The 26,715-nt window shown below is 45.9% G+C and overlaps 2 protein-coding genes across 5 annotated transcripts in view; one reads left to right on the top strand and one right to left on the bottom strand.

Annotated features, from left to right (window-relative positions):
* RHPN2 (rhophilin Rho GTPase binding protein 2) overlaps positions 1 to 26,715 on the top strand; it is a 147,006-nt gene that overhangs the window by 37,192 nt on the left and 83,099 nt on the right. For 2 of the 4 annotated variants that reach the window (XM_056525760.1, XM_056525759.1), the window contains exon 2: positions 17,461 to 17,746. In XM_056525760.1, the coding sequence (XP_056381735.1) occupies positions 17,678 to 17,746 (69 nt within the window). In that variant the 5' untranslated portion in view covers positions 17,461 to 17,677. Of the gene's footprint in view, positions 1 to 16,423; positions 16,444 to 16,530; positions 16,702 to 17,460; positions 17,747 to 26,715 lie in introns of those variants that run through there. The other 2 variants (XM_056525761.1, XM_056525758.1) reach the window with 2 other exon arrangements.
* Positions 1 to 26,715, bottom strand: part of GPATCH1 (G-patch domain containing 1) — a 193,707-nt gene that overhangs the window by 121,762 nt on the left and 45,230 nt on the right. Inside the window, exon 2 of the mRNA XM_056525751.1 lies at positions 24,919 to 25,004. Within this exon, the coding sequence (XP_056381726.1) occupies positions 24,919 to 24,925 (7 nt within the window). The 5' untranslated portion in view covers positions 24,926 to 25,004. The remainder of the gene's footprint in view (positions 1 to 24,918; positions 25,005 to 26,715) is intronic.

The following is a 26,715-nucleotide window of genomic DNA, read 5'->3' as shown; positions in this document are numbered from 1 at the left end:
GGAGGGGATTTTTCACTTTTTTTTTACTTTTACTTTTACATTTTTTTAAATTTTTTTTTACACTTGAATAGTCCCCATAGGGGACTATTCATAGCAATACCATGATTGCTAATACTGATCTGTTCTATGTATAGGACATAGAACAGATCAGTATTATCGGTCATCTCCTGCTCTGGTCTGCTCGATCACAGACCAGAGCAGGAGACGCCGGGAGCCGCACGGAGGAAGGTGAGGGGACCTCCGTGCGGCGTTATGAATGATCGGATCCCCGCAGCAGCGCTGCGGGCGATCCGATCGTTCATTTTAATCGCGAACTGCCGCAGATGCCGGGATCTGTATTGATCCCGGCACCTGAGGGGTTAATGGCGGACGCCCGTGAGATCGCGGGCGTCGGCCATTGCCGGCGGGTCCCTGGCTGCGATCAGCAGCCGGGATAAGCCGCGCATGACACGGGCATCGCTCCAATGCCCGCGGTTATGCTTAGGACGTAAATGTACGTCCTGGTGCGTTAAGTACCACCGCACCAGAACGTACATTTACGTCCTGCGTCCTTAAGGGGTTAAATAAGAGGTGTGGTGGTGTGTGAGTAAGGAACGCAGGTGCATCTGTAATAGTGGAATCCATGAGCCAGCCCAGATCATGAGGTGGGAGAAGTAATCATATGTGGTGTGTGCTGTCCATGGGGGACCTGAAAGTGAATGTGACATGCAAATGACCTTGCCAAGCATGGCAGATTATAGCTAGTCAACAGGTCTCACTAAAAATGTCAACTGTTGCACTATTGCAGTAAGGAACATACCTTGCCTGAAGGTTAAGACGTGTTTTATTCTATGTATTTGTTACGAAAGGACATTCTGCCTGACCCCTAGTAGCAAGATCTTAGGTTAAATTTTGTGGGCAGGAGGTATTCCTGCTTGTCCCTCCCCCATTCCATTATTATCCATTGTGGTGTGCTACAAAAACTAAAATGTTTCAACTGCAGGCCTGGGCTTTTGACTACATTAGGGTCACTTTCCACTCCTGCATGTTATTTTGCTGGACTAAATAGTGGGGTCTGCAGCATTACTAAGTACAGAAAGATAAATGAGTAGGAGTGGGAAGTAGTCTAAATGTAGTCACTAGTTTTCATTAAAGTTAATGGACCAAGCTGCTCTGCACCACAGTATACGTCAGCATCACTTTTATGATAGGATGCTGACATATAGCTAGAATGTACAGTATTAATGCTGTGTAAACCCAGTATTAAAAAATTTTTTCTAGATTCACATTACCTCAAAATACAGCTTATCTGAAAGTCACCATTTCACAAGATGTTATTGAAATACTCCATTCTGACCTCATTTGAAGCCTGTGCTAGATGAGCAAACAGTGGTAGTAATACCTGTGATCTAAAGAAAGACAGTAGTTGATCTCTGGTTGGATGGCGAAATGTTAAAGGGGTACTCCAGTGGAAATTTTTATTTTTTTTCTTCAAATCAACTGGTGCCAGAAAGTTACAGATTTGTGAATGACTTTTAGTAGAAAATCATAATCCTTCCAGTACTTATCAGCTGCAGTATGCTACAGAGGAAGTTGAGTTGTTCTTTTCTGTCTGACACAGTGCTCTCGGCTGACACCTCTGTCCATGTCAGGAATTGTCCAGAGCAGGAGAGGTTTGTAAGGGGATTTGCTCCTACTCTGAACAGTTCCTGACATGGACAGAGGTATCAGCAGAGAGCACTGTGTCAGACAGAAAAGAGCAATTCAACTTCCTCTGTAGCATACAGCCACTGATAAGTACTGGAAGGATTAAGTAATTTACAAATCTGTTTAGCTTTCTAGAGCCTGTTGATATGAATTCCCCCATCCCCACTGGAGTAGCCCTTTAAGCAGTAAGTCAAAGATAGGCATTCCTTTATTTAAGGCCAGGAATTCAGTTTGCTGCTCAGCCCTATATTTAAATGCCCTCACCAATGCAGAGTGGCTTGTAGGCACCTCCCCTGACATCCCTCAACAGCTATGCCCCTTATAGAGCAACCAAAAGAGCAAACGCTAAATGTTTAGTGTTTGTCAACATTGCAACTGATACATAGTAATTTGCTATATTTTAGTCTATAGGTTAAAAAGAAACCCCTAATAATCCTCCTAGACCCCCAAATCAAGTCAGCACAAACATTATTATTGTTTTTAAACAGCCCTAGCAACACAGTATCCCAAGTTATATCAGCAAGGAGGCTGCTGGATGCAGTCTAATCACATACCTAAGATAAAGCTCAGCAAGGAAACGCCCGCAAATCTCACAAGGCAATAGGGATTTCATGACAAAGAGAAAAAGATGTCAGCAGTAGGTAACAAATGCTCTGACCCTTCAGTCAGATTTACAGAGCTGCTAAAAGCTACAGCCTATTACAGATACAAGTGTATTTATAGCCTGAGTGTGGCACTGCCAACCAAGTCTTAATAACAGTCATCTTGACCTTGAGTCCCTGATAGATGCTTTTATCTTTTTACAGTATCCTTGTACAACAATGGGGATGGGGGGGGCTGCAAGGTGTGGTTGTCTGTGCAGCAGTTACTGTCTCATGAATAGAGGACAGGCAATCATGAGGAAACACAAAAGCCCTACACTAATCTGTCTGCCTTATTCCTGCCAGGCCTGGCTATATCCACATGGAGTGGTCATGATGCTCAGAGTATCCTGGGAAACACGGCTGTCAATCAACTACAGTGGTCCCTCAACATACGATGGTAATCCGTTCCAAACGGACCATCGTTTGTTGAAACCATCGCATGTTGAGGGATCCGTGCAATGTAAAGTATAGGACAGTGGTCTACAACCTGCGGACCTCCAGATGTTGCAAAACTACAACACCCAGCATGCCCGGACAGCCGTTGGCTGTCCGGGCATGCTGGGTGTTGTAGTTTTGCAACATCTGGAGCTCTGCAGGTTGTAGACCACTGTTAGAGGAAGTTGTACTCACCTGTCCCCGCCGTTCCGGACCGTCACCGCTGCCGGGATGTCGCCGTCCATCGCTGACGCCGCGTCCCCGAGGTATCCCCGATGCTCCGGTTAGGCCTCTTCTTCCCCGGCATCCGCGCTCTCCGTCGCCGCTATCACGTCGCTCCGCACGCCGCTCCGCACGCCGCTCCGCACGCCACTCCTATTGGATGACGGGACGGCGTGCGCAGCGACGTGATGATGTCGATGGAGAGCGCCGACGATGCAGGGGATCCTGAAGAAGACGTGCCGGAGCCCCGAGGACAGGTAAGTGATTGTCACCAAAGGGCACGGGGCACCGTAAACTGCTATCCGGTGGCAGCTGAAGCAGTCTGCGCTGCCGGATAGCCGTTTATGCGATGGACCCGACATACAAAAGCATCGTATGTTGATGCTGCCTTCAACATGCGATGGCCTCTGAGAGGCCATCGCATGTTGAAATTATCGTATGTCGGGCCATCGTAGGTCGAGGGGTCACTGTACTGTACACTTATGGTACAATACACATATGCCAGTAGGATATATTTATAAATATTTTCATACATCACATACACGTACACACATGTGGGGTCCAGGGAACAGTCTATAACCTATAAAACATTACATAAATAGCAAGTGACGTAAAAAAAAATCAAAACTAGTAACAATAAAATAGAACCCAATTTAGTAATAGTTTATTTTTAGTCATTTTATGATCTATGTTTATCAGCTAAATGACGCTCAGAAAACATTGTGTTCATTCCAAAGGAACTTGAACCTTTTACTCAGTATGTGATGTTATACATCATTTATTGCTCCTGGGAGTAAGATAGAAGCAGTAGAGCACATTCATTTCCTCTATTGCTTCTACTACTTCTGAGTGGCAAATAAACATAGTTATAGTGTAATAAATAACATACTTCTGTACTACCGCAGATTTATTGTTCAGGGAAAGTCACATTTGAACTGTTATGGTGGCCATATTTGTTGTCACCCAGCTTTCACAGAAGCAGATATAACCATGAAACTGCTGAATAGAATACAGACTGACAGAATTGTTTCTCTAGTCTGACAATGGGTACGGACAGTCTATTTGAATCAGTTCTGCACAATGATTTCCTAACTGGCTTACACCATCTATGACATCACAGCTGTTTTGAGTTATGTTTGGGTTGTTACCCAGGCATGAAGATGGATTATGTTGCAGTCCACATTAGATTCAATGGAAACACCCAGCAATGATCACCACACCTACTGGACAATCAAATACTGGCAGTAAGATGAAACCTGTGTGTAATACTTCTCTATGAAACCAACGAGACCTGATTGGACCTGATTAGGATGTTCCTAAATAAGATCAGGAGTAAAATAGTGTAACACTTCAGATTTTCAGCACTGATTCAATCCAAATACACCATTTTAGATGTCAGGCACAAGACTGATAACCAAATAACAATGCCACCAATAATCTATCACAAAATTTTATTAATATGGCTAAATTAGGTCAACAATGACACAGTAATGTTGAAACAATGGTAGGATTGTGTTTGAGATTGAATAACAATGACAAAAGGTAACAATTGGTGGTGTCAAAAACAAAAGTGAACTGACATTAGGAGTCGTAATTATTGTATTAAAACATAGTGACAGAAAAATGATTTGTTAATAGAACAATGGTACTTGGGGTAGAGAAGGCACTGAAACTTCAGGCCATATAGCAACATAATTACTCAAACTTCAGGCGACAGTACAGTAGCACTGTAATGTAGGGCACGGATAGGCGCAGCCCTTGTGGATACTGCAGTCCCTGTTCTGACTAAGTGTAGAGGCATAGATAAGTCTAATACAATCAATATATTAAAGGGGTTCTCCGGTGCTTACACATCTTATCCCCTATCCAAAGGATAGGGGATAAGATGCCTGATCGCGGGAGTCCCGCAGCTGGAGACGCCCGTGATCATGCACGCGGCACCCCGTTTGTAATCAGTCACCCCGTTTGTAGCTATCACGCCCCCTCCCGTAGGCTTGCATTGAGGGGCGGAGTGTGACGTCACACGTGGGCGGAGGCGTGACGTCTTACGCCGCCGGCCCTGTAGTTGCCCGTAATCAGACCCAGAGCAAACACGCTCTGGGGACTGATTACAAACGGGGTGCCGTGTTCATGATCACGGGCGTCCCCAGCTGCGGGACTCCCGCGATCAGGCATCTTATCCCCTATCCTTTGGATAGGGGATAAGATGTGTAAGCACCGGAGAACCCCTTTAAACACTGTACAGAAGTCAAGGAAGCAGGTCAGGAAACAATGGGTTAACATGCTAAACCAAGAAACAAAACTCAGGGGTTAAACGGACAAACAGTGAAAGAGTATTAGGATGGACTGAATCCAAGTTGGGTCCCTTAGCCAAGGACATAGATCACAGGATAGATCAAGTAAGGGGAAATACAAAAGCTAGTGCAGAAATGACTCAAACACAAGAAAGAGAACATTAAACATAATTTGATATTTTTATCATTGTGAAAGGAAGAATGTGTCCTGCACCAGTTGCATGTTCTTTGAGGTGTCATTTTCATCTACCTGAAATATTATTGTGTCATTGTCCTGCACCCCAAGGATTAGGTGTCATTGTCCTGGACCCAAGATTCAAAGTACAACAGGCACCCCAGGGATCTGATATTGATGAATCATTGAGGACCTATCCTGTTTTGTGTCCCAGGACAGGACAATTTGTCAAAGGCTAGAAAATGGGGCAGGGAGTCCAGGGGCTCATTGTATTGAATATGAGTGTCTGCTTTGGTTTTCAAAGTATTCTCTGGACTTTTTAAGACCGATTTGTGGCTTTTTGTTCAGACTTTAGAACTTCAGGGGGTTTTACCAGTCCCTGTTTATTTAGGAAACAATTAGGTTAAAAAAAAATCTATTATTTTGTTTTTATATATTTTCACTAGCTGAGTACCCGGCGCTGCCCAGTTTTTCCTACCTTATTCTTGTAGAGGAGGAAGCTTTTGTCCTCATATCCCGTCCCTAAATCCTGACCCCATATCCCCATCTCATATCCCAACCCCAAATCCCCTCCTCATATTCCGACCTTATATCCTGTCCTCATATTTTGTTCTCATATCTAGAACCTATATCCCGTCCTCATATCCCATCCCTATATCCTGTCCTCATATCCCGACCTCATATCTTGACCTCATATCCCGTCCTCATATCCCATCCTCATATTCCATCCTCATATCCCTTCCTCATATCCCGTCCTCATATCCCTTTCTCATATCCCGATCTCATATCCCGACCTCATAGCTAATCCTCATTTCTAATCCTCATATCCCGTTCTCAGGTGGGGCTGCACTGTGGTAAAGATATTGTAAGCTGAAAATAAAAGGGTGTGGCTTAAAAGGTGGGTGTGTCTTTATGAGATGGGACATGCCATGCAGGGAGGGTGTGGCTTACCAGCCGGACTGACACATTCACCAGGAGATACAGAGCAGAGCTTGAGGAGTAAGGCACCAGAAGTCCTATATACCTACATAGGCCTTGAAACAAAAACCCGATCCTTCACATATGGTGGCAGGTTAGGGGATTAGTTTTTTCCTTCCTAATCCTTGTTGGGGAGGAAAATAAACAAAGGAGGAAGCTTTTGACTTCATATCCCGTCCTCATATATTGTTGTCATATCCCGACCTCCTATCCCGACCTTCTATCCCGACCTCCTATGCCGTCCTCCTTTCCCATCCTAATATCTTGACCTCCTTTCCCGTCCTCCTTTCCCGTCCTCCTTTCCTGTCCTCCTATCCCGTCCTCCTATCCCATCCTCCTATCCAGTCCATCTATCCCATCCTCCTATCCCGTCCTCCTATGCCGTCCTCCTATCCCATCCTCCTATCCCGTCCTCCTATCACGACCTCCTATCCCGTCCTCCTATCCCGTCCTCCTATCTCGTCCTCCTATCCCGGTCCTCCTATCCCGGTCCTCCTATCCCGGTCCTCCTATCCCGGTTCTCCTATCCCGACCTCCTATCCTGACCTCCTATCCCGACCTCCTATCCCGACCTCCTATCCTCGTCCTCCTATCCCGACCCGTAATATGTGTACCAGTTATTGAAATATCTCCAGCCGTACGGAAGTTATGTGGGAACATACATTTCCCATTGATTTGCATGGGACTTTAAACAAAACTTTAAACCCCGACCCTCACAAATGGGGGTAGTTAAGGTTTAAATTAACTATCCTATATTTTTAGTGGACATATAAGTAACATATGACCAAGTATTATTGAAATATCTCAAGCCATTTGGAAGTTATGCAGTAACATATATTTTCCATTGACTTGTATGAGACTTTAAACATTAACCCCGCCCCTGGCAAATGGGGGTGAGTAAGGGTTAAATCACCTATCCTATGTTTGTTGTTGACATATAAGTAACATGTGTGCCAGTGTGCCAAGTTTCATGTTAATATCTTTAGCCGTTTGGACGTGATGCTGGAACATACTCGCATACATACACACATACACGTTGAGTTTTATATATATAGATTTGACATATAAGTAACATGTGACCAAGTATTACTGAAATATCTCCAGCTGTTTGGAAGTTATGCAGTAACATATATTTTCCATAGACTTGTATGGGACGTTAAATAAAAATCCCGACTCTCGCAAATGGCGGTGAGTAAGGGTTAAATTACCTATCCTATGTTTGTTGTTGACATATAAGTAACATGTGTGCAAAGTTTCATGTTAATATCTTCAGCTGTTTAGACGTGATGCTGGAGCATACACACATACACATACATACACACATATATGCATACACATATATACATACACACACATATACATACACACACACACATACATACACACACATATACATACACACACATACATACACACACACACACATATACATACACACACATATACAGTACAGAACAAAAGTTTGGACACACCTCATTCAAAGAGTTTTCTTTATTTTCACGACTATGAACATTGTAGATTCACACTGAAGGCATCAAAACTATGAATTAACACATGTGGAATTATAGACGTAACAAAAAAGTGTAAAACAACTAAAAATATGTCATATTCTAGGTGGAAAATGTCCCCAAGTGCAGTCACAAAAACCATCAAGAGCTACAAAGAAACTGGCTCACATGCGGACCGCCCCAGGAAAGGAAGACCAAGAGTCACTTCTGCTGCGGAGGATAAGTTCATCCGAGTCACCAGCCTCAGAAATCGCAGGTTAACAGCAGCTCAGATTAGAGACCAGGTCAATGCCACACAGAGTTCTAGCAGCAGACACATCTCTAGAACAACTTTTAAAGGAGTACTCCGATGCACAAAAAAAAAAAATGCCACAATGTAGCCCATTAACTGTAGCCCATTAACTTACCTGTCCAACGACCCCTCAATCTTGTTAGACGGCCCAGCCGTTCTCCTGTTACGGCCGCCCGAAGTTCCTGGCCCGCGCTGGGAAAAACTACATCTCCCAGCATGCCCGCTCCTGACATCTGGCCAGCTCCTGCCCTCCCCCTGATTGAGTGACAGCACTTAGGTAGGCGTTTGCTGAGCTGAGCCTATGGCAGCTCAGCTCAGCGCATAAATGAATAAATTAAGTTAGGGGGAGTAGCCGACTCCGGGCTGGGAGGCCGGCACAGCCCGCAGTGACTCATGGGATCGATGAGTCACCAGCGAAGATGGCGCAGGATCGTGAAAAAAAGGCAGTCGTGCGTCATCAAAGACACCAGCTTCCGGCCTGATGGAAAACAGAGGAGAAGTCCGGGAAGAAGCCGATATGGACAAGGTGAGTACATTACAATGTAATATAACTTTTATTCATGCTTCTTTTCACAGGTAAAAGTTTTGCGTCGGAGTACTCCTTTAAGAGGAGACTGTGTGAATCAGGCCTTCATGGTACAATATCTGCTAGGAAACCACTGCTAAGGACAGGCAACAAGCAGAAGAGACTTGATTGGGCTAAAGAACACAAGGAATGGACATTAGACCAGTGGAAATCTGTGCTTTGCTCTGATGAGTCCAAATTTGAGATCTTTGGTTCCAACCACCGTGTCTTTGTGCGACGCAGAAAATGTGAACGGATGGACTCTACATGCCTGGTTCCCACCGTGAAGCATGGAGGAGGTGGTGTGATGGTGTGGGGGTGCTTTGCTGGTGACACTGTGGGGGATCTATTCAAAATTGAAGGCATACTGAACCAGCATGGCTACCACAGCATCTTGCAGCGGCATGCTATTCCATCCAGTTTGCATTTAGTTGGACCATCATTTATTTTTCAACAGGACAATGACCCCAAACACACCTCCAGGCTGTGTAAGGGCTATTTGACCAAGAAGGAGAGTGATGGGGTGCTGCGCCAGATGACCTGGTCTCCACAGTCACCAGACCTGAACCCAATGAAGGCAAAAGGGCCAACAAGTGCTAAGCATCTCTGGGAACTCCTTCAAGACTGTTGGAAGACCATTTCAGGTGACTACCTCTTGAAGCTCATCAAGAGAATACCAAGAGTGTGCAAAGCAGTAATCAAAGCAACAGGTGGCTACTTTGAAGAACCTAGAATATGACATATTTTCAGTTGTTTCACACTTTTTTGTTATGTATATAATTCCACATGTGTTATTTCATAGTTTTGATGCCTTCAGTGTGAATCTACAATTTTCATAGTCATGAAAATAAAGAAAACTCTGAATGAGAAGGTGTGTCCAAACTTTTGGTCTGTACTGTACACACACACACATACATACACACACACATATATATACACACACACACATTGGGGGATATTTATCAAAGGATTTAGACTGGTTTTTCCTGTCTAAATTTGTCGCACAGAAAGTCGCAGTCTAAATATGTGCGACTTTTCTGCGACTTTTGCTTTAGAGGATTTTTAGAACATGATGCTGTTACGCCTAGCGCTCCGGGCCCCCGCTCCTCCCCGGAGCGCTCACGGCGTCTTTCTCCCTGCAGCTCCCCGGTCAGTCCCGCTGACCGGGAGCGCTGCTCTGTCATGGCCGTTGGGGATGCGATTCACACAGCGGGACGCGCCCGCTCGCGAATCGCATCCCAGGTCACTTACCCGTTCCCGTCCCCTGCTGTCATGTGCTGGCGCGCGCGGCTCCGCTCTCTAGGGCGCGCGCGCCAGCTCCCTGAGACTTAAAGGGCCAGTGCACCAATGATTGGTGCCTGGCCCAATTAGCTTAATTGGCTCCCACCTGCTCCCTGGCTATATCTGGTCTCCTCCCATGCACTCCCTTGCCGGATCTTGTTGCCCTTGTGCCTAGTGAAAGCGTTTTGTGTGTTTAAAGCCTGTGTACCAGAACTTCTGCTATCTCCCCTGACTACGAACCTTGCCGCCTGCCCCCGACCTTCTGCTACGTCCGACTTTGCTTCTGCTTACTCCCTTGTACCTCGCCTATCTTCAGCAGTCAGAGAGGTGAGCCGTTGCTAGTGGATACGACCTGGTCACTACCGCCGCAGCAAGACCATCCCGCTTTGCGGCGGGCTCTGGTGAAAACCTGTAGTGGCTTAGAACCGGTCCACTAGCGCGGTCCTCGCCATCCCTCTCTGGCACAGAGGATCCACTACCTGCCAGCCGGCATCGTGACAGTAGATCCGGCCATGGATCCCGCTGAAGTTCCTCTGCCAGTTGTCGCTGACCTCCCTACGCTGGTCGCCCAGCAAGCTCGTCAGATCGCCCAACAAGATCACCAGCTGTCGTACTTGACCACCATGACACAGCAACTCCAGTCACAACTACAGCAAGTACAGTCACAGCTACAGCAGCAACAACCATCTCCTCCGCCAGCTCCTGCACCCCTTCCGCAGCGAGTGGCCACTCCTAGCCTCCGCCTGTCCTTGCCGGACAAATTTAATGGGGACTCTAAGTTTTGCCGTGGCTTTCTTTCGCAATGTTCCCTGCACTTGGAGATGATGTCGGACCAGTTTCCTACTGAAAGGTCTAAGGTGGCTTTCGTAGTCAGCCTTCTGTCTGGAAAAGCCCTGTCATGGGCCACACCGCTCTGGGACCGCAATGACCCCGTCACTGCCTCTGTACACTCCTTCTTCTCGGAAATTCGAAGTGTCTTTGAGGAACCTGCCCGAGCCTCTTCTGCTGAGACTGCCCTGCTGAACCTGGTCCAGGGTAATTCCTCCGTTGGCGAGTACGCCATACAATTCCGTACTCTTGCTTCTGAACTATCCTGGAATAATGAGGCTCTCTGCGCGACCTTTAAAAAAGGCCTATCCAGCAACATTAAAGATGTTCTGGCCGCACGAGAGACTCCTGCTAACCTGCATGAACTCATTCATCTAGCCACTCGCATTGACATGCGTTTTTCTGAGAGGCATCAAGAGCTCCGCCAGGAAAAAGACTTAGATCTCTGGACACCTCTCCCACAGTCTCCACTGCAATCTGCGCCTAGGCCTCCCGCCGAGGAGGCCATGCAAGTGGATCGGTCTCGCCTGACCCTGGAAGAGAGGAATCGCCGTAAGGAAGAGAATCTTTGTCTGTACTGTGCCAGTACTGAACATTTTTTGGTGGATTGCCCAATCCGTCCTCCACGTCTGGGAAACGCACGCTCGCACCCAGCTCTCGTGGGTGTGGCGTCTCTTGATGCTAAGTCGGCTTCTCCACGTCTCACGGTGCCTGTTCGGATTTCTACTTCAGCCAGCTCTCCCCTCTCAGCCGTGGCCTGCCTGGACTCTGGAGCTTCTGGGAATTTTATTCGGGAGTCCTTAGTGAATAAATTCCGCATTCCGGTGACCCGTCTTGTCAAGCCACTCCACATTTCCGCGGTCAACGGAGCCTGGTTGGATTGCACCGTGCGTTACCGCACGGAGCCCCTCCTAATGTGCATCGGACCTCATCACGAGGAAATTGTATTTTTTGTCCTTCCTAATTGCACTTCTGAAGTTCTCCTTGGACTACCCTGGCTTCAACACCATTCCCCAACCCTGGATTGGTCCACTGGGGAGATCAAGAGTTGGGGTCCCTCTTGTTCCAAGGACTGCCTTCAACCGGTTCCCAGTACTCCCTGCCGTGACCCTGTGGTTCCTCCTGTATCCGGTCCCCCTAAGGTCATTAAGGACTCTGCCTGCCACAGGAAATGCCTCTCCCCCCCTCCCAGTCCCATCAGGCAAGCCTCTGTGTCCCCTCATGGCCCTCGTCCTGGTGTCACACTGCCCCGTGCCAGGTCTCGCCCTCTGCCCTCTCTCCCCATTCCTACTCCTGCTGTTCTGCCTGCCGTTGAGGAATCCCTCCATCCTTTCCCGGTGGCCTCATCCCAGGGGAGGCAGTTACCGGACAAAGAGAAGGGGAGACCTAAGGGGGGGGGTACTGTTACGCCTAGCGCTCCGGGCCCCCGCTCCTCCCCGGAGCGCTCACGGCGTCTTTCTCCCTGCAGCTCCCCGGTCAGTCCCGCTGACCGGGAGCGCTGCTCTGTCATGGCCGTTGGGGATGCGATTCGCACAGCGGGACGCGCCCGCTCGCGAATCGCATCCCAGGTCACTTACCCGTTCCCGTCCCCTGCTGTCATGTGCTGGCGCGCGCGGCTCCGCTCTCTAGGGCGCGCGCGCGCCAGCTCCCTGAGACTTAAAGGGCCAGTGCACCAATGATTGGTGCCTGGCCCAATTAGCTTAATTGGCTCCCACCTGCTCCCTGGCTATATCTGGTCTCCTCCCATGCACTCCCTTGCCGGATCTTGTTGCCCTTGTGCCTAGTGAAAGCGTTTTGTGTGTTTAAAGCCTGTGTACCAGAACTTCTGCTATCTCCCCTGACTACGAACCTTGCCGCCTGCCCCCGACCTTCTGCTACGTCCGACTTTGCTTCTGCTTACTCCCTTGTACCTCGCCTATCTTCAGCAGTCAGAGAGGTGAGCCGTTGCTAGTGGATACGACCTGGTCACTACCGCCGCAGCAAGACCATCCCGCTTTGCGGCGGGCTCTGGTGAAAACCTGTAGTGGCTTAGAACCGGTCCACTAGCGCGGTCCTCGCCATCCCTCTCTGGCACAGAGGATCCACTACCTGCCAGCCGGCATCGTGACAGATGCATTCTAGTCTATTTTAGACGGAAAAATGCATTGGTGCTGAATTTATCAAAAGCGACTTTTCAGCGACAAGTCACATCGGCTGAATGTATGCCGAATTGTCAGACCATGTTGGAGCAGGTTTAAATATAGACTAAAGCATAGATCACAAAGTCTGTGCGCAGAATTTATCAAGAGCCGGGCGCCATTTGATAAATTAAGCGCACAATAGACCGGCCTAACCCTCTGTAGTTTGGTCTAAATTGATGCGGGACATAGACAACTTTGATAAATATCTCCCATTGAGTCTATATATATATATATATATATATATATATATATATATATATATAACTCAACGTGTGTGTGTATGTATGTGTGTATGTTCCAGCATCACGTCCAAACGGCAAAAGATATTAACATGAAACTTGGCACACATGTTACTTATATGTCAGCAACAAACATAGGATAGGTGATTTAACCCTTACTCACCCCCATTTGCCAGGGGCGGGGTTTATGTTTAAAGTCTCATACAAGTCAATGGGAAATATATGTTACTGCATAACTTCCAAACGGCTGGAGATATTTTGATAATACTTGGTCACATGTTACTTATATGTCCACTAAAAATATAGGATAGTTAATTTAATCCTTAACTACCCCCATTTGTGAGGGTCGGGGTTTTGTTTAAAGTCCCATGCAAATCAATGGGAAATGTATGTTCCCACATAACTTCCGTACGGCTGGAGATATTTCAATAACTGGTACACATATTACAGGTCGGGATAGGAGGTCGGGATAGGAGAACGGGATAGGAGGACCGGGAAAGGAGGACCGGGATAGGAGGTCGAGATAGGAGGACGGGATAGGAGGTCGGGTTTCTCCAGAGATGTTCCATTAGGTCAGTGCTTCTCAAATAGTGGGGCGCACCCTCCAGGGGGGGCGCGAGGCTCCGTAAAGGGGGGCCCCACTCACTCGCAAGCGGCGTCCCACTAGGGTGACCACGTGGATAGGAGGTCGGGATTGGAGGTCATGATAGGAGGACGGGATAGGAGGTCGGGATAGGAGGACGGGATAGGAGGACGGGATAGGAGGTCAGGATAGGAGGATGGGATAGGAGGTCGGGATAGGAGGTCGAGATAGGAGGTCGGGATAGGAGGTCGGGATAGGAGGACGGGATAGATGGACTGGATAGGAGGACGGGATAGGAGGGCGGGATAAGAGGACAGGAAAGGAGGACGGGAAAGGAGGTCGAGATATGAGGACGGGAAAGGAGGACGGGATAGGAGGACGGGACAGGAGGATGGGATAGGAGGACAGGAAAGGAGGACAGGAAAGGAGGACGGGATAGGAGGACGGGATAGATGGACGGGATAGGAGGACGGGGTAGATGGACGGGATAGGAGGATGGGAAAGGAGGTCGAGATAGGAGGACGGGAAAGGAGGTTGAGATAGGAGGACGGGAAAGGAGGTCGAGATAGGAGGACAGGATAGGAGGACAGGATAGGAGGTCGGGATATAATGACGGGATAAGAGGTCGGGATATGACAACAATATATGAGGACGGGATATGAAGTCAAAAGCTTCCTCCTTTGTTTATTTTCCTCCCCAACAAGGATTAGGAAGGAAAAACCGGGCAACGCCGGGTACTCAGCTAGTATATATATATAGATTGCATATCTGAATTTGAGAATTTTCTGCCATTCTCTGCAGATCCTTTGAAGCTCTGTCAGGTTGGATGGGAACATAAGTAGATAGCTTTTCTTTAGGTTTCTCCAGAGATGTTCCATTAGGTCAGTGCTTCTCAAATAGTGGGGCGCGCCCTCCAGGGGGGGAGCAAGGCTCCGTAAAGGGGGGCCCGACTCACTCGCAAGCGGCGTCCCACTAGGGTGACCACGTGTCCCGGATCGCCCGGGACAGTCCCGCATTTGGAGAGTCTGTCCCGGGTCCCGGTCACCCTCATTCCGGGACAATGCAGTGTCCCGGAATGATCTGAGCCCGTGAGTTGCCGACCGCTGCTGTGCTGTGAGTCACAGCACAGCAGCGGACGGCGGCTCCAGGGGGGGGGGGGGCAACGGGGCAATTGCCCCCCGAGATTGTTGCCCCTCCTCCTGTACTTAGTGTACTATAGCATGCTCCCCCTCCCCTTTCTCGCACCCGTCACCTTTCTATTACAAGCCGCGGCTGCTCCATTCCTGCAGTCAGTGAGAGCCAATCATGGCAGGCCGGCGCGATGACATCACATCATCGCGCTGGCGCCTGGAGATCACGTCCCCGCGTCTCTCACTGACTGCAGGAATGGAGCAACCACAGCGTGTGAGAAAGGTGACGGGCGTGAGAAAGGGGAGGGGGGAGCAAATTATAAGTGAGAGGGGCAAAATATAAGTGAGGGGCACATGTCGGGGGGGGGGGGGCATTATATGTGGGGGCACATGACAGGACCCCCCACTGTCATGTGCCCCTCATATATAATACTCCATGTCCTGTACCCCTCACATATAATGCCCCCCTGACATATGCCCCTCACATATAATGCCCCCTGTCCTGCCCCCTCAGGGGGCATTATATGTGAGGGGCACATGTCAGGGGGGCATTATATGTGAGGGGCACAGGCCATGGGGCATTACATGTGAGGGGCACAGGACAGGGGGCATTATAAGTCAGGGTCACATGTAAGGGGGGGCATTATATGTGAGGGACACATGTCAGGGGGGCATTATATGTGAGGGGCACATGACAGGGGGGCATTATAAGTCAGGGTCACATGTCGGGGGGGCATTATATGTGAGGGGCACATGTCAGGGGGCATTATATGTGGGGGCACATGACAGGGGCCCCCCTGTCATGTGCCCATATAATGCACAAATAATGCCCCCCTGACATTTGCCGCTTACTTATAATACCCAAAGTCATGTGCCCATCGCTTATAATACCCCCTGTCCTGTGCCCCTCACATATAATGCCCCCCTGTCATGTGCCCCTCACATATAATGCCCCCCTGTCATGTGCCCCTCACATATAATGTCCCCCTGTCATGTGCCCCTCACATATAATGCCCCCCTGTCATGTGCCCCCCACATATAATGCCCCTGACATGTGCCCCCCACATATAATGCCCCCTGACATGTGCCCCTCACATATAATGCCCCTCTCATATAATGCCCCATGTCCTGTGCCCCTCATATATAATGCCCCTCTGTCATGTGCCCCTCATATATAATACCCCATGTCCTGTGCCCCTCACATATAATGCCCCCTGTCCTGCCCCCTCAGGGGGCATTATATGTGAGGGGCACAGGACACAGGGCATTATATGTGAGGGGCAAAGGACAGGGGGCATTATAAGTCAGGGACATATGTCAGGGGGGGGGGGGCTGTCCTGTGCCTCCACATATAATGCCAATGCCAGTCTCAAGTATAAGTTTGACGAAATGCACTTGTGAAAGTAAGTGTCCCTGAATGGCAGTTAGGAAATGTGGTCACCCTACGTCCCACACGGCGTTGGTTGCCTAGCAACTCTACGGCTGGATCTTACTTACGGCCCTGGGTTGTCAGTTTGGCTGCCTGGGAGAGGCGCTTTGAACTCCGGCGTGGCGCGGTGCTACGTTCAGACGTGAGGTCCCACCATGTCGGAGTTCACTGTACCACCGAGCAGTGCGCCTGCCGCCCTGCTCTCTCTTGTACAGGCCCTGCTTGTCCTCAGGTACAGATCCCTGCTTGTCCTCCATGTACAGAGCCCTGCTTGTTGTCAGTGTACAGAGCCCTGCTTGTTGTCAGTGTACAGAGCCTCATATACGTTAATAAGGATACAGTGTTATGCAGAGGTGTACTTAGAACAATTTTATAGACAAATGATACTATTTACAGTCCCGCGGAATGTTTTCTTCTTCTTCCTAGGGGGGGCATGACAGAAAAGAATTGAGAAGCACTGCATTAGGTTGAGGTCAGGGCTCTGGCTGGGCCACTCGAGGACATTCATGGAATTGTCCCTAGGCCTCTTCTGTGTAGCATTGTCATGTTTCAGAGTGAACCTTCAGCCTGGTCTGAGGTCCAGGAAAAATATCAAATTAAAAGTAATAATTTAAAGTATGTGTGAATGAGGCCTTATGTTTGCTCTCATTTTTATTCTGTGGTTATACCTCATGGGGTGTCGCATTTTGGGACGTCATTTATATGATCCAAAATACCATAAAGGACGCTGCCCTGGCCAGGTTATTTAGGACTATGGCAGCGCACTGCTGAATCTTCTCCCAATATTGGAATGCCTAGTGTAGAGCTTTGGTATCAGTGATGGGGTGACCTTAGGACACCTGTACATGTATTCTGATATTATAAAGGGTGATTTGTCCAGTGCCTGCGTGTATACTCAATGCTGACATTACTCTCCAATCTGCTAGGTGTCACGTAGTAGTAATACACGTTCAGGTAGCTAATTGTATATTGTATTGTTCTGTATATACAGGTAGCAGGCACAAAGTACAGAGGCAGGGGGCGTGTCCGATCGCAGCACGGGCGGGCGGGCCTAGGATAAGCCCCGCCCCTGGCATTGAGAAAGTCAGTCAGGTCTATAGAGCGCTCAGAGAAAGGAGACAGTCGGCACAGTGACCAGCTGGAGGAGTCCATACAGAATATATCCATACAGAATATACCTCCATACTGTACATACTGCTGGAGGAGACATGACGGACACTCTGCGCCCGGGGAACCTCAAGGGGAACGCTCTGTCCGACCAGACCTACTTCCGAAAGGTAAGAGACGGCTCCTGTGTGACGGCTCCTATGTGACTGCTCGGTAGGAGCCAATGTGAACTGGAACCTGCTGACCTACCGAACATAGAGCTCCGCAACCTGTCCAGCTGTTACACAACTACAACTCCCCTCAGGGCTGTCAAGGCAGGATGGGAGTTGTAGTTTGGCAACAGCTGAAGAACCACAGCTGCAATAAAGTAGGCTATAAGTCGCTTTCAGGACATGCTAGGACAGTGGTCTCCAAACTGCGGCCCTCCAGATGTTGCAAAACTACAACTCCCAGCATGCCCGGACAGCCAACGGCTGTCCGGGCATGCTGGGAGTTGTAGTTTTGCAACATCTGGAGGGCCGCAGTTTGGAGACCACTGTGCTAGGGGTTGTAGTGCTACAGAACTAATGGTAGCTTCAACACATGGTCATTATTATTGTGGATATAACACCAACAATAAATAATCATATCGAGGTTCTCTGAGGGCCTGTCGTGACATACTGGGACATATATGGGCTTGATGAAGGCCACGTGAGGTGGGCGAAACGTCGTATATCCACCCTGTGATTAATAAAGCCACTAATTAATCACTATTTGGAAGTGCTGCTGTGTATCCATTTGCTATATTAATATATATATATATATAATCTCTCTCTCTCTCTATATATATATCTATAGCTTGTTAGTTTGATAAGTCTGAAAGCTGTCATTTCATATAGACATGCTATGTTCATGTAAACCCGTTATTCCCAGATGTTGCCATGCTGGGACTTGTAGTGCTTTCCATAAGCGGTTGACTGATAATGAATTGTGTATTTGTATTTTGATTTCAGAAACTGATACCTGTTGCTATTCATGAAGCTGTATGAAATGTTATAATATTGTTATAAATCATTATTATTGTTCTTATACTTGTTGTTGTTATTATTATTATCGTCATCCTCATAATTCTCTTTCTAGATGGTTCCAGACCTTAAAGGGGTTTGCAGTTTCACAAAAAAGAATATTTACAAACAAAAACGTTTATTAGTTATTTATTTGTATGAAGAGTGCACAAACTGGCCATTCATTTTTTTTTTATTCCGTGCTGGGGATTGTAGTTCCACAGGTTTATGGGTCTGTCTTTATTTCTACTAAATTCAGTAATCTGGTGATAAAACCAAAAAGAACTGGTTATATATGTAATATAATAATAGGAGTGATCTTCTAGAAGCTGTAAAGTCATGCTACGGCTTATAGAGTTGTTTATAGATGGCACTAACAGGTTCCCTTGTGTTGTTGGATCCCAAGCACCTGTCTTTCTGGCAGCTATTGGGTTAACCTTACAGTCACACCTTGTATTCTGACTCATGTTTCTATCACAGGTTTCATAAAACATGACTCTTATCGCAATTGCTATTGGTTTAGGTAGGGCTTGGAGACCAGTCATTGGGTGGAAGTTATTACCTGTCCATTATTAGGGGATGGGGGGGGGGGGGGGGAGCATGCAGAGCATTTATCTAAATTCTTATTTATGTGTCAGCCTATAACTCTTTGACTATAAATCACTGTTGTATTATCACTAATAAAACAATAAAAGATGTGTGTGGTGTGATGGTAGTGGACATTTCTCATATTACTGTAAGTAAAGTGGGGTAAAAAGTATTTAGTCAGCCACCAATTGTGCAAGTTCTCCCACTTAAAAAGATGAGAGGCCTGTAAGTTTCATCATAGGTATACCTCAACTATGAAAGACAGAATGAGAAAAAAAATCCATAAAATCACATTGTCTGATTTATAAAGAATTTATTTGCAAATTATGATGGAAAATAAGTATTTGGTCGATAACAAAAGTTCATCTCATAACTTTGTTATATACCCTTATTTGGCAATGACAGAGGTCAAATGTTTCCTGTAAGTCTTCACAAGGTTTTCACACACTGTTGCTGGTATTTTGGCCCATTCCTCCGTGCAGATCTCCTCTAGAGCAGTGATGTTTTGGGGCTGTCGCTGGGCAACATGGACTTTCAACTCCCTCCAAAGGTTTTCTATGGGGTTGAGATCTGGAGACTGGCTAGTCCACTCCAGGACCTTGAAATGCTTCTTACGAAGCCACTCCTTCGGGACGGTGTGTTTGGGATCATTGTCATGCTGAAAGATCCAGCCACGTTTCATCTTCAATGCCCTTGCTGATAGAAGGAGGTTTTCACTCAAAATCTCTCGATACATGGCCCCATTCATTCTTTCCTTTACACGGATCAGTCATCCTGGTCCCTTTGCAGAAAAACAGCCCCAAAGCATTATGTTTCCACGCCCATGCTTCACAGTAGGTATGGTGTTCTTTGGATGCAACTCAGCATTCTTTCTCCAAACACAACGAGTTGAATTTTTATTAAAAAGTTCTACTTTGGTTTCATCTGACATTCTCCCAATACTCTTCTGGATCATCCAAATGCTCTCTAGAAAACTTCAGACGGGCCCAGACATGTACTGGCTTAAACAGGGGGACACGTCTGGCAGTGCATGATTTGAGTCCCTGGCGGTGTAGTGTGTTACTGATGGTAGCCTTTGTTACTCTTGTCCCAGCTCTCTGCAGGTCATTCCCTAGGTCCCCTGTGTGGTTCTGGGATTTTTGATCACCGTTCTTGTGATCATTTTGACACCATGGGTGAGATCTTGTGTGGGGCCCCAGATCAAGGGAGATTATCATTGGTCTTGTATGTCTTCCATTTTCTAATAATTGCTCCCACAGTTGATTTCTTCACACCAAGCTGCTTGCCTATTGCAGATTCAGTCTTCCCAGCCTTGTGCCGGTCTACAATTTTGTTTCTGGTGTCCTTCGACAGCTCTTTAGTCTTGGCCATAGTGGAGTTTGGAGTGTGACTATTTGAGGTTGTGGACAGGTGTCTTTTATACTGATAACAAGTTCAAACAGATGCCATGAATACAGGTAACGAGTGGAGGACAGAGGAGACTCTTCAAGAAGAAGTTACAAGTCTGTGAGAGCTAGAAATCCTGCTTGTTTGTAGGTGACCAAATACTTATTTTCCACCATAATTTGCAAATAAATTCTTAAAAAATGAGGCAACATGATTTTATGGATGTTTTTCTCATTATGTCTCTCGTAGTTGAGGTATACCTATGATGAAAATTACAGGCCTCTCATCTTTTTAAGTGGGAGAACTTGCACAACTGGTGGCTGACTAAATACTTTTTTGCCCCATTGTATGTTGTAAATGAAGTTGCATCAGGTAATTTAAGGACTTCTGGTTATTAGTTTGGTTATTAGTATTGTTCACTGAGTGGATAGGTTTGCTATTCAGAAGTTATAAAAAGCCATGATAAGTCAAACATGTGTTTGTCAAAAAACTGACAACATACATTGCTTTTATTTTATTCCTCTTCTTTAGTGTATTTTGTGTCCCTAGTGTTTGTTATTGCAGCATGTTCTCATAGGAGACATGAAATTCATGAACCAGAAATGCTGTAAAAACACTTTGCCTGAAGGAGCCTTTTTACTTTACAACTTCTTATGACTTATCTTTACATTTTCATGTTTCTATTAGTAGCAGGTAAAGATGTTTTGCAACATCTGTGGAGTCCTTGGTTAATTAATTAATTGCCTCATCATCATCCTTATATTCTAGCCACATAATAGCTTTATACACTTGATTGACAGCTCCACTTTATTTTGTATTCTGGTTTACCCACCCCCCCCTTTGTCTTTCTATCCCCTTTTCCTATCCTGAATAGATATGGTGATGATTTTTTAATCGACACTGTTAGAACTAATTTTCCATTATGATTGAAGGTGACAGAAGCTTTTAACATAATCAGTTGAGTGGGTGACAACTGCTAGCAATGGAAACAAGGTATCTTTATGTATTTGTACTTCTAACATCTGCAATAGTGGCCTTGGGAGCTTTACATATTCAATAGAAGAACAGTTAAAGGGGTTATCCACCATAAGGTGATTTTAGTTCTTACCTGGCAGTCAGTAATGGACATGCTTAGAAACGATCTGTGCTTGTCTTGGGGCTAAATGGCTATGTTGTGAGATTATCATAACACTATGGCTAGCTTTTTGTGAACTGGTATTTCCTGTTTGACTTTTCTTTTTTTGACTACAAATCCCATAATTCAATTTTCCTCCCTTACACACATCAGCCACCCCACCCATTGAAACATAAATGAGCTGCATCCATTCAAAAGACCTGTGGTTTTCAATCAGGGTGCCTACAGCTGTTGCATTAGTTGTAGATTGATCTCTCTCCCATCAAGTGATCCCTCCACCCATTGAAGTAGACGTGCTCCCTGTCATCAGCTGACTAGCGAGTCAGGTCTCGGCCACATTGCAAGCTGGGAAAAATCAGAGACAGCAGTCATTTTGTATGCTGATAAGAATAAATATTGGAGTGAAAATAACAGAAGAATTGTGAGAAAACTGTCACACAGGTGCAGACACTATATTATGAATTACACTAACTTTACAGCCACTGTAGCATAGTCAAATAAAAAAAAATCCTGGAATACCCCTTTAAAGGTCTGGGAAGAGCAAAAAAAAAAAAAGATCAATTTGTAATTCCAGCCTTGCTCAGAAGACTATAATTTCCTTCTTAAACTTAATGTTTAAAATGCAATCTAGTGTATGGTTACACACAATGTATAATGTGTGCTAATAAGAACAAACCACAGCTTTCCCAGACTCCTGAATGGCAGACATACAGTTTAATGTCTTTACTAGACAATAGTGTACCATAGACGTAAATGGACCAGCGTCACTCAAGCATGTGAGAACCTTATGTATTCCTTAAAGCGTACCCATCAGATCCCAAATTTTTTTTTATTTTTTAATATATCACTCCTGACCATGTACATCTAATTTTTATGGGTCTATCACATTTATTTATTTTTTTATTACACTTTTAATTTAGCTCACTAGTCTGAATTCCTCCCAAAGGGAGGGGGCGTGGCCTCACTGTGCAGGTCTCCGCCCCCTCCCTCAGTATGCTGTCTGCTCACATCTCCCCTAACATTAGCAAAACTACAACTCCCAGCTTGTCCTCACTGACAGTAGCGGGACACAAGCTTACAGTGGGAGTACTTTTCCTCCAGCTGTGAGCCATGCGCTCACAGCTGTGAATTAAGGAAGTGTGTCCATGATGTAGGTGATGACGCATGGACACAGCAGGACTAGTATGTGTCCAAGCAGGCAGGGGACAGTTATTTGACTTTTTTTTGGTATGAAATACTGAAAAATTTCTAACGAAAGCAATTGCAAAACCTATTGGTTTTGCATGCTTTACAACATATCAAAAGTTTTTGTACCTGACAGTGCCCATTTAAACTCTACTCAAGGCTCAATCGTACTCTTTAGAGAGGCATTTATTTGGCATTACTGATGTTGCTGTATTAAAGAGCATGACCATATAGACTACATATAGTCTATATGGTCATGCTCTGCAATACAGCCACATTTAGATACTTATTTCAGTTCAAGAATAGAACATCCTGTGGTTTTACAGAGCCAAACTTAGGTGGACACACTGTGCTTTGCTTCTCATAAGAAGTATCTGTCTGCATCCCATCCAAAACAGGTTTCAATGGCCTGAATGAAGTGATCTAGTGACTCCGCTCTATTTTATGCATTCTGGACAATGCAGCAGTTCTGATTTTAAGTCCACTTGAAATAGCGCAGTCCTCTGTGCACCGAGGGCAAGCAGGGCTCTGTGCACTGAGGACAAGCAGGGCTTTGTACACTGAGGACCACCAGGGCTCTGTGCAGTGAGGACAAGCAGGGCTCTGTACACTGAGGACAAGCAGGACTCTGTACACTGAGGACAACCAGGGCTCTGTGCAGTGAGGACAAGCAGGGCTCTGTACACTGAGGACAAGCAGGGCTCTGTACACTGAGGACAAGCAGGGCTCTGTACACTGAGGACAAGCAGGGGTCTGTACACTGAGGACAAGAAAGGCTCTGTGCAGTGAGGACAAGCAGGGCTCTGTGCACTGAGGACAAGCAGGGCTCTGTACACTGAGGACAAGCAAGGCTCTGTACACTTAGGACAAGCAAGGCTCTGTACACTGAGGACAAGCAGGGCTCTGTACACTTAGAACAAGCAGGGCTCTGTACACTAAGGACAAGCAGGGCTCTGTACACTGAGGACAAGCAGGGCTCTGTATACCGAGGACAAGCAGGGCTCTGCACAATGAGGACAAGCAGGGCTCTGTACACTGAGGACAAGCAGGGCTCTGTGCACTGAGGACAAGCAGGGCTCTGTACACTGAGGACAAGCAGGGCTCTGCACAATGAGGACAAGCAGGGGTCTGTACACTGAGGACAAGAAGGGCTCTGTACACTGAGGACAAGCAAGGCTCTGTACACTGAGGACAAGCAGGGCTCTGTACACCGAGGACAAGCAGGGGGCCCCATCTTGGTTGATTCTTTTTCTATTGGTAAGAAGCTGTACAGAACTCCTCTCACCATTGAACTGCATTGTTAACAAATTAATAAAAGAGTTATTGACCAATTGGTAAAAATTGAGAAATAAACACAAATAGAGGATATAATTATCAAGACCTGTGTAGAGGAAAAGTTAACCGGTTGCCCATAGCAACCATTCAGATTTCTTGTTTAATCTTTCAGAGGACTTTTCAAAGATGAAAGAAGCGAGCTTATTGGTTGCTTTGGTTGACTTTTCCATTACACACGTTTTGATGACTTGTCCCCTAGATTGTACTGTCCTGGGGCAAAATCAGACACCATAATAGGAAGTCCATTTTGATACTTGCTATGGGGCCCCTTTCCTCTATGTACACCACTGCATATAAATATATATACATTCTCACTGCACCAAGTTATGTACTGTATATAGACATATACAGGATATCACATTATGAAGAGAGAATTATACTCTTGTATCTCAGCATTTTGTCTTTGTACATGGTTCCCACTTTTCTGGAAATACTAGTCTTCAGCTACGGTATTGTCCTGCAGTTCTTTTGGTCTCAGTCAATGATCAGAATAAGCGCTAAGTGTTACATTTCCAGTTGCAGTGTAATTATGAAAATTGTGACAAAAAATTCAAAAACACAGTATTCTGCCCTTGATGAAAGATTGGGTAGTGATAGGGAATGAAGTCAAAATAAAATATAAATATTTTATTAGTTAAAAACAAAATACAAAACATACCACTCAGCTCACCTGTCATCCAGCTCCGCTCCACTTCAGAACTCCAGAGACTCTGTCAGACCTGTGAACTCACATCACTGTACAATGAGCGCGGAATACTGCAAAAAAAAAAGCGCCACAAACAATGAACAACCTACCAAATCAGCTATTGACTTTCGTTGGGCTGCAATGTTTTTTATTTTTTAACTGTACACACACACACAAAAATATTCTATGAAACCACCCTATGAAACTATACATTACATTTATACCACAGTTTCTAATGTACCTTTTTGAGTCAAAGGCAGAAATGTGTAATAGTGTAGCTGTCATATGATGAAAAACATAATGCTTATATGTTACTCACTAGGTCACGGAGATGCCTTCCATTTTTTTAATGTGTCTAGCTTCTGTAATTGGCTGACAAATCGCTCACTCATGCACACTCATTTTCACATTCACTTCTCAGAAAAGGGCATGTCAGAGGCAAACACTGAGCCCACTTAGCATCCATTTACTTCTTCCTTGAGTCTGCTGTGCTGGGTCTCTTCAGTCACTGCAGGCTGCTCTGTAACCCCTTCCTCCCTATTGTCAGAAGTTAGATAGACAGGACTGGAGTGAGCACAGAGGAGTGCTATTCCCACCCTTACTTACTGGACTTTGTCCCAGCCTGTGCTTCAGCTCGGACAAAGATGCTGCTGCTGGACAGGATTATGTTCTGGGTGGTATAGGGACACCTAGTGTTCTTTTTTATAAGGTATGCTTTCTATAAAAAGGAGAACTTTTTTTTATGAAGTATATTAGAAAGGTTATTGTTTTGCTTTCACACTGCTGTTGTGACACAGCAGGGTGATGTCCATCTGGGAACCGGGGAGAATAGTGGAAAGAAAAAATACATCATGCTACGTTTTTTCCGCCCGCTACTTCTGTCAGAAAACAACGGCGCCCAATGGACCCCATAATATTAAATGGGATCTGTCAGGACCCTTTGCCTGACAGACGTTTGCCGACGGGGCAGAGCGGCAGTGTGAAAAGGGCCTAAGAAATATAAAAGTAATTACTGCTTATTGCTGGATCCACTTAAAAAATGCACTGGCATGTGGCAAAAAGTCCTACGTGTGCAACCATCCTTAAGTCATGTACTTCATCGCATTGTAATCAATTGCTAAATCTGCTTTAGATATCTAAGACCTTCCCTTGGATTTCTCCAGTAGATTTGCAATTTATATGCTGCAGACTTGGCTGTAGTTTTGGTCACGACTTAGCCCCATGCAGTGGGGTAATGTGCATTCAGGCTAATCATTTTTTTTTATTTTTATAGCGCCCACATATTTCACAGCTTGTCATCACTCAAATTGGTGCTTGTCCCCATTGTGGCTCACAATCTAAATTCATCTATCCGTATCTTTTTGGAGTGTGGGAGGAAACCAGAGTACCCGGAGGAAACCTATGCAAACAATTCTAGTAAACACACCCTTAGAAATCTCTAGAACTTGATCCTTTGATGATCAATAGAACCACAAGTCTCAACATGCCCTGACATGTAGAGGAGCTTGACATTCTACACAGCGGAGGGTCTGTGGTTGTATTACAACAAACCCAAAAACAGTCGGACATCAAAGTGTCCATGTTACCCAGATTTTCTTTTTAACCCCTTGAAGACACAGCAGTTTGTTTTCATATTTGCAACACTGTTTTCTGAGAGCTTTAACCTTTTTTTTATTTATTTATTTATTTTTACATATTTTTCTATCTCCATATCCATATGAAAATGAAAGTAACAGCGCTCCATTGTGTATTAAAAGAGATAAAACACAATATAGCAGGAAG

Source organism: Hyla sarda, chromosome 6 (genome assembly GCF_029499605.1).
Source record: "Hyla sarda isolate aHylSar1 chromosome 6, aHylSar1.hap1, whole genome shotgun sequence".
Lineage (NCBI taxonomy): Eukaryota > Metazoa > Chordata > Amphibia > Anura > Hylidae > Hyla > Hyla sarda.
This window is presented reverse-complemented; position numbering and strand designations above follow the sequence as displayed.